Source organism: Eutrigla gurnardus, assembly GCF_963514095.1.
Source record: "Eutrigla gurnardus genome assembly, chromosome: 14".
NCBI classification, from domain to species: Eukaryota; Metazoa; Chordata; class Actinopteri; order Perciformes; family Triglidae; genus Eutrigla; species Eutrigla gurnardus.
The window spans coordinates 7797123-7806056 of record NC_139937.1 but is presented as its reverse complement, the minus strand read 5'-3'; the positions used below and the strand labels follow the sequence as shown (position 1 = coordinate 7806056).

General features: G+C 40.7%; 2 protein-coding genes across 2 annotated transcripts; one reads left to right on the top strand and one right to left on the bottom strand.

Annotated features, from left to right (window-relative positions):
• Positions 1–938: 938 nt before the first annotated feature.
• LOC311024574 (sister chromatid cohesion protein DCC1-like) lies at positions 939–2781 on the bottom strand. Its single transcript, XM_084027037.1, has 6 exons — positions 2692–2781; positions 2351–2489; positions 2159–2211; positions 1869–2023; positions 1293–1441; positions 939–1120 (listed from the first exon to the last, which is right to left on the bottom strand). Exons 1-6 carry the CDS (start codon positions 2774–2776, stop codon positions 1009–1011), a joined length of 693 nt encoding a protein of 230 aa, XP_083883163.1. The 5' UTR covers positions 2777–2781; the 3' UTR covers positions 939–1008.
• Positions 2782–5018: 2237 nt separating this feature from the next.
• Positions 5019–7646, top strand: LOC311024811 (large ribosomal subunit protein uL13m-like; the record flags this gene model as incomplete). Its single annotated transcript, XM_084027391.1, has 4 exons — positions 5019–5139; positions 5503–5596; positions 6127–6187; positions 7485–7646. Exons 1-4 carry the CDS (start codon positions 5061–5063, stop codon positions 7644–7646), a joined length of 396 nt encoding a protein of 131 aa, XP_083883517.1. The 5' UTR covers positions 5019–5060.
• Between the last annotated feature and the right edge of the window lie 1288 nt (positions 7647–8934).

The window sequence follows — 8934 nt, the reverse complement described above, 5'->3', positions numbered from 1 at the left end:
AGCAGGGGTTCAAGGCCGGTTCGAAGCGATACAATCTCAATGTCCTAATTCATTTTCTCAAGTCACCGTCATGTTTTAAAAGAATGCTGATATGACAAATTAACGTTTGGTAACATTAACACTATAGTGAATCCGACTGCCAGTAAGCACAACGTTGAACACTTCACATGTAATGTTAGCTCAGCCTCATTCGGCTAACACGACGGTTAGCATTAGCTCATGTGCTAAATGACCAAAGTAACACAAACTATACTGTTTTTGTAAATACTTACAGTTGCAACATCTGTGGCGTCGGCACGGACAGTGGGTATGGATCCATCTTTTAGGAGCAGTCTTGTTGCCAATCCAGCGGTATACTGTCCGTGGTTGGAGAAACAGTCCGATGTGAAGTGATTCGCACAGACCAGGACATTTTTGCTCAATGACGCTGGGACGTTTCCCTGGTAAACAAAATTTAGCCACTTCGCTTTTAAATCCTCTTTGTTTGGGAGGCGATGTAGCGACATATGAGGACCCGTGCATCCGATGACAGAGCAGCAGTGCTTGGCTTTCGGCTTGTACATGGTGGCGGTTAGGCTGTCGAGTACAAGTGAAGCGAGTAAGAAAAAATGGCGGATCCTTGTTCAGGTAGCCGGCGTAATGTGGGCGGGGATATGCCATGAATATGCAATGACTATGCAAGAATATGCAAAAGACCGGATTGTGACGTCACAATACGGTCAAAATCCAAACGGCTCGTTTAGAGACTAAATTCCTGACTCTGCCAGTTACTAAATATTGACTTAGTTGTCAAAACTCATGTTTAAGGGGTCGGGAGACACCCCGGATACGCAAATATACAAACTAAAGCAAGGAAAAAGTCAGTTTTGCATAATATGTCCCCTATTATATATTATATTATATTATAAATGAATTTTTAAGGCCAACCATTTTAAAAATATTTTTTATTCATTACGAAGGTCTCTCATAAACAACATAACCACATTCATTTGCAAAGGTAAATTAAATTCAGGTAGCCACAGGCCTTCTGGAGTTAAAGACCTTGATCCCATTTTGAACTGAAGAACGAGCATATTTGGTCAGTAGAGCTCCAGTGGTCTGTTTCTCTCCACACAGGTCCCTGAATGAGAAGTATTACAGATTATAATCCATCATGATCGCCAAAGCAATCGTGTTCAGTTTCTGCAGTAATGTCAACAAAACTCATTTGTGTGCATTTATTTAACATAAAAGGTAAGGTAATTGACATGATTATTCTTTCATTAAACATTAGGATAATGGATGACACCTACTGTATGTACGGCGTGATGTCGTCTTCCGTCCATTTCTCTCTGAGAGTGAAGAGGTAGTTAAAGCGCTCCAGTGTGTCTTCAGGGAGATCCTCCACCCGCAGCAGGCAGATGGTCTCTGGGCGAGAGGCACGGTCCACCAGGGCGACACTCTGGAAGATTAACAACTCCATCAGCACTGACTCTGATTCTTACCGACTCCTTGAGTTGGTTACAATGAGCATATCCAAACAGCTGCAGCAATTCACTCTTTTATTTATATATATGTTAAAAAAAAGAGCACGATTATGTCAGGCTGAGTCCGTGTAGATCAGAGGTAGATAGAATCTGAATCTTCAAGAAATGCAAATTGGCTTGAAATAGAAACACTTAGATTATAATAAGAGAATTGATTTTAATTGATTCTTGGTTCCTACTTTGGTCCACTTTATAAAGAATACATTGAATGATTGTGCCGTTTTATAACAAAAAACAGTATGATGCTGCATGTTTGAGTTGAAGATGTGTTTGAGGTGTGAAAAGGTGTGTACATTTCCATCTCTTTTTTAAAAGAAGTACATAAGAGAGGTACAGGCTAACCTTTAGTTGGTCTAGGCTTGTGCTCATGCCCTCTGGGACGCTCTGCTGCCAGACTTCCTGAAACTCTCTCAGGTTGAACTTGACAGCATTCTGCAGCAGCAGTAGCGCAGTGCCCCGACATACTTTATCCTCATGCAGTGCATAAAAAACTTTGTCTGTGTACAGGAAGGAAGACGGAGATGTTGGTACTGTGTAGTTTCATAGTGACATTGTTGTGTGGAATGAAGTTTACTCATTTAAATTGAAGGTTTCAAATGAAAGTTCAGTCTCCACAGATTGTTTTTCTTTACCGTTTTCAGTATAGCGTTTCCCATAGCTGTTCAAGCAGTGCTCAATCATCTCTCTGAAAGAGAGAAGAGAAGTTGAAGGAACCCGGCTAACCATCAATATGAAGACGTTGTCAATATCTCATTTGCTGTTACTTTGTAGTTTTTTGTTTCCTAGGCCTCAACACCAGTTAAAATGAACTGTCCTTAACTTACTTGGGCTCCAGTGGAGACAATTCTTCCAGACTGGTTTGGAGGGGAACCTTGTTGAAGGACCAAGACTCAGAATCTACTAGTTGAGTCACATGACCGAGCAGCTTCATTTCATAATCAAAGTCCAGCACACGCCAGTAGCCTGAAAGACAGAAAATACACTCCCTCTTGACATCTGCTAAGAATAGAGAGACTGTATTTTTAAAAAGTATCTTCCTTGCACTGTAGCACCCAGGAGCACTACCTTGACAATAATGTTTAACCTTTTTGGTACTTTTTAGCTAAAGTAATTTTGACAATTAATATGCACGTAGTTATTATTAAAAAAAAATGTCACTGTTCACCATTTATCTGACAGGCGTGGATGGTGTTTAAGTGGGTCTCTAGCTCCTCTTCACTGGCTTGGATCCTGTCCAACAGATCCTGCATTGTGTACTGGTAACAGAGGAACGCACACACACTTACTAGCAGCTACAATACAAAAGATGGGAACATTAAACATTCAAAATGTAACCGTCATCTTAGTGCTACACTCAAATGTATCGTTTGAAAGCAGCCAATAAGCCCCAATTGTGACTACACATTGTACAGTTACTTTAAGTGCTGTTACTTGTGTCTCACTCGTTGACCGTTATTTGTGTTTATGTTGGATAATTTAAGGCATATATGCAGTTAGCTAACGTGCGTTGCTAGCGACCACGGTGTGTGATATGAGTGGACATCCGTGTAACGGCTAACGGTATTTGGTAATGTTACCAGTGGGCATTAACGCCATTGTTTACAGAAAGCTTTATGGTCGATATTGTTTCTTGACAGCTTCGGGAAACATTCACAGGTCTTTCATATTAGCTGCCTAAATACCCGTAGCGATTTGATCAATTGTCAATTTTCATTGATATAATATTAGAGTTGGCGCTACTTGTCCACAAACGCGGCCCATTACCGATGGAACAGCCCCGTATGTAGTATCAGCCTAGCCGCAAACCCAGCCACATACTGGGCTGTGTTGGGGAACGCGCCTTCTGCGGCTTGGCGTGAACAAAAAAGCACGTTGGTAGATGGCTGTTGTTGGCCTGGCAAAATAAACTCGATCCAATGGTTTCTGACGCTTTCTTTTTTTTGGGAATATTAAACAAGGGTGAGTTCCCTTCACACCCGTAGAAGCACTTTCTGCGAGACATACTGGACCAAAATACCAAATATTGATGAGTATTTCTGAGCTGAGCGTTCAAAAACACTTCTGAACGGATGGGCGTGCTGAGGCTGCAGCAGATCACCACGAGCTGACGTCAGCGTGTCTTGAAAGTAGAAAAACAAACAGTATTCACTGCGTGAATATCTATCATTAATCAATTATATACACATATATATGCATGCACATATGTACATATACACTATATTGCCAAAAGTATTCGCTCACCTGCCTTGACTCTCATATGAACTTAAGTGGCATCCAATTCTTAATCCATAGGGTTTAATATGATGTCGGTCCACTCTTTACAGCTATAACAGCTTCAACTCGGAAGGCTTTCCACGAGGTTGAAGAGTGTGTTTATGGGACTTTTTGACCATTCTTCCTGAAGCATATTTGTGAGGTCACACACTGATGTTGGACAGGAAGGCCTGTCTCTCAGTCTCCACTCTAATTCATCCCAAAGGTGTTCTATCGGGTTGAAGTCAGGACTCTGTGCAGTCAAGTTCATCCACACCAAACTCTCTCCTCCATGTCTTTATGGACCTTGCTTTGTGCACTGGTGCACAGTCATGTTGGAACAGGAAGGGGCCGTCCCCAAACTGTTCCACAAAGTTGGGAGCATGGAATTGTCCAACATCTCTTGATAAGCTGAAACATTCAGAGTTCCTTTCACTGGAACTAAGGGGCCAAGCCCAGCTCCTGAAAAACAACCCAACACCATAATCCTCCCTCCACCCAACTTTACACGTGGCACAATGCAGTCAGACAAGTACCGTTGTCCTGGCAACCGCCAAACCCAGACTCGTCCATCAGATAACCAGATGGAGAAGCGTGATTGGTCCCTCCAGAGAACGTCTCCACTGCTCTAGAGTCCAGTGGCGGCGTGCTTTACACCACTGCATCTGACGCTTTGCATTGCACTGTTCTTGAGCTAATCTGAAGGCCACATTGGAGGTCCACAAGGCCGTTTGGAGGTCTGTAGTGGTTGACTCTGCAGAAAGTTGGCGACCTCTGCACACTATGCACCTCAGCATCCGCTGACCCCGCTCCATCATTTTACGTGGCCTACCACTTCTTGGCTGAGTTGCTGTTGTTCCAAATCTCTTCCACTTTGTTATAATCCCACTGACAGTTGACTGTGGAATATTTAGGAGCGAGGAAGTTTCACGACTGGACTTGTTGCACAGGTGACATCCTATAACAGTACCACGCTGGAATTCACTGAGCTCCTGAGAGCGACCCATTCTTTCACAGATGTTTGTAGAAACAGTCTGCATGCCTAGGTGCTTGCTATTATACACCTGTGGCCATGGAAGTGATTGGAACATCAGATTTCAATTATTTGGATGGGTGTGTGAATACTTTTGGCAATTGGCTAATTAGATATTTACCAGTTGAACAGGTCTACCTGATGAGTGTATATCTCTATAGATACAGATAGATGGATGTATACATTTTCTCTTCTTCTTTCAGCAATGGGCGACCTTTGCCCGTTCCTGGTTCTTGATTGATGCCAGAATGCAGCCTCCTGGGAAAATTGCGACCATGTGTGCTGTAAGATTACAGGGGAAACACAAGCCCATCTACCATGCACTGAGTGAGTAGGAGTAAAATCTGTCACAGATATAAATCAAAGTCACATGCAACAATCCAACTTTAATACAACTCCTACCCTATGAATAATCTACTGTTTTTTTCTATTATTAAGTCACAACCCACCCTTAGTTAAAGGTTGTTGTGGCATGGAACAGCCACAAGATGGCAGTAGGGAATAGCATTTTTGGTAATATTTTATAAAGTAAAGTTCTCAGGATACTCTTTGTTGGTCAAGTACACTAACCACTATTTTGGTGTTATCATGTGCATACCAGCTGTGTCTATACTTCCCTCTCTTAAAATGAATTATTTTCATAATTTGTTACCAAATCTGGAAATAAACATCCTTTGAACATCTTCACAGGTGACATTGGGGACCATGTAATAGTAATAAACACCAAACACATAGCTTTCTCCGGAAACAAATGGGAGCAGAAAGTGTATTCATCGCACACGGGGTAAGTGCAGACTACATGTTATACTTCACTTCCCATGTCTCTTTTTCTGTTTTTTTTCTTCTACATTTTTCTTTGTTATTCAATGTTTATGAACCATGAAGAAAATGTTTCAAGAAATGCATACCTTGCTGTCTTTGAAGCAAATTTCTACCTAGGGATCGATACATTTCTGAATGGTTAGAGTTGTGTTGTATTTTTATTCGAGACCCATAGATTATTTGGAATAAATAATCGATTTTCCTCTGCATGATACATATACATAAGCGGTTGTTAACTCTTTATGGTTTGCTCACAGGGAGAACTGCATTAGATGCTCTAATATCCCTTGACTGCTGAAAAACAGTTAAAATCTACTCCCAACTTTTTAAAATATATTCATCAATTGTGTTTAATAGAATATAATATTGTTTGTCAGGTATACCGTCATTTATATATCTTTCAGCAGTTAGTTTCAGGCATATTAAAGGTGTCATATCATCTGATACATTCATAGAAACAAGGGCTGACTGAGCTTGTCTTTTTCTCTAAAGGTATCCAGGTGGATTCAAACAAGTTACAGCTGCCCAGCTGCACCAAAAAGACCCCAAAGCTGTAAGTGTTGTCAAGTTATATTCTCCATTTTCTTTGTATTATTTAGAGAGAATTCTAAAATCTCAGATGTCCCACTGCCACATTACTTACTGTATGTAAGATTTAAGCCGCATTCTTGAGATGAGTCTCATTTCTTTGTCTGCCACATGCTGTGAAGAGCAGGTGTTTCATGGTTTGACATTTATCCCTTCATATGTGCTGCTCGTGCATATTAATGTGAAGTGCAGAGAACAGGGATTAAACAGCAGTGGATTTCCACTGGTGATGGTTGGTTCGCTGAAACTCGGTACAAGAATGTCAGTTCAAGGATAACTCCTGGGGTTTCTGTTGTGTTGCATATTCATGGATTCAGGGTTAGGAACTCTTCATTATGTTACATATTCAGGGTTAATCACATTCAGAACTTGATGTGACCTACATACTGTACTTGATGAACCACTGGTTATTGATATCTGTGTTACAAACCTTGAAGGCTTTGTCATAAGAGAGAATACCATCTTGCAATTGTACGTACTCACCAGAACGACGACTGTGTATTAATCCACACCTGAAAATCATCTCTAACAGTGTAGGACGTGATTTAGCCCTTTTAAATTATGAAACTATATAATTGTGACCATATTGTAAGTGATGAATGAGATGGATTGTTTGCATCAGTCTATACATTTAAGGAAATTGTTGCATATTATTTGACTTATTTGACTAACTATTTCCCTGCCCAATCCATATTGTACAATATGCAGAAATCCTATTCAGAGGAAAAAAAGGGGAGTTTAACCTGAAGGCTGTAATAAAAATACCCTAAAATGCTCTTGTCATGTGGGAAACACTAAACGCAGGTGAATGATCTGCACTGGTTTTGTTGTTGGCAAAACCAGGAGACATTTACTCCTCTTGGCTCTTTCTTGATGAAGGTTTTAGTCCAGCCGGAGACCACAGACATGTGTCCTGATAGTGATTAAGTTAAAATGTAGTGTGGAGGGTTGGCGAACGCAGAGGGAGAAACAGAGTTGGATGGATGAAGGATTTGTCAGCACAGCCTCTCTCCAACATCTCTCCAATATCCGTCCAATATCTCAGTCCAGTAACTCTCCAAGTCAAATTCACATTTGTGCAACCAGCCTCAAATAGCAAAAAAAATATGGTTTTGGAAGCAAATGTGAGGGAAAAGTCTGCAAGGTTGCTCTAAAAACTGGCTTTTCTTTTTCTTTTCTTTCTTTACATTTTTTTTAAATGTTCTATAAGCAACGGTAAGCTGATTGAATGTCAAACTTTTCAATGTGCTTCTTCTCACCAGATTGTGAAGTTGGCAGTTTACGGCATGCTGCCAAGGAATCTGCACCGCCGCACCATGATGCAGCGAATACACATTTTTCCTGATGATGTAAGTTCAGTTTCTCCTTATATTTCCGAGCTGATGAGTATTCAGCGTGCACCGATATCATTTTACAAATACTGACACAAAAGAACGAACCAGTTTTAATCATCCTTCATCCAGGTCACCTTTACAATTTATATAATTCCATTACTACACATTTATGTGTATAGATGAACATGATTGCTGCCCTTGATGGAAGAGAGTATTGGTCCTTTTCTTCACCTACATTGTCTCAGTTGTATGTTTGTCCACTCACTGCCCTTGTCAGCGTTGTTTTCAGTGGCAGCAAGGAGCGGTTTTCTGTGGAAAAACTCAAAAAGCCCTCTGTACACTACCAGATCAGCACTAAACAGCACAGGTAGCAACTACCAGGCATCATTGATGCAGTGATCTGCAGGCACTTGGCCGCATTAAATTGTGTTTTAAAATGATTTTGGCAAGAACCACCAGCGTCACACATCACAGCTTCTGAAATTTATTTAAACAAAAAAGTACTCGACAGGCTGTTAATTGACCTGGGCGGTCTGCCCAAGTATTGACTGGAGGTAATTTGTATCCATGCGAGGGAAAAATGTTATTAATTTGAGGCATTGGAAAGAAATTTAATCTTTTGGCCTGTTGGCCTGTTTTGTAATACTTTTAAGTTTTTGGAGTCAGAAGTTCGAGGTGAGGAGAGTCAGACAGACGTGTTTTATGTTGGTCTGGACTTGAACTCTTCCATCAGAGATGTGCAGTGTGCATCCCTAATTGCATCCTTCTTTTTAAATAAAAATAAATAATAAAAGTTCCTGTTTTAAAGCATTGACGAGGAGGAGAGTGTGCTGCGTGGGCAGAGTAGAGTACAGTAGAGTAATGTCTGCACAGGGAGTGGAGAAAACACTTTTAGATGCACTCAAAGAGCACCATTTCAGTTTGACGTAGATAATTGTAAAACCCATCGCACAAGTTGATAATTTTCTGTAGTTGGGCACCTTGTTCTGTAATACATGATGTCATAAAATATAAATACATTTTCAGCAGTCATAATTGTTCCATTCACTGATCTGAGTCAGCAGCTCCTTTCCATAAAGAGACTTTGGAAAAGTAAAACCGCTCCTAAGCCACGACAGTGACACACAGTCCTGTTGAATCCTCTGTTCATAGCTGACACATTGGTAATACACATGGTTCCCACAGTATCTATTTGAGTTCATGTTAATCGAGAGACAACATTTTGATGAAAGCATTAAGGATAACAGTGATTTATTCCTGATAATTTGTTGATTTGACTTCAAGGCAGGAAGGCATTGCTGATAAAGTAGGAGCCTGTCGGGTAAAAGTTTAAAACATAAGAGCTGAGCCGGTTCCTTTTTAAATAGTCAATTAAGGA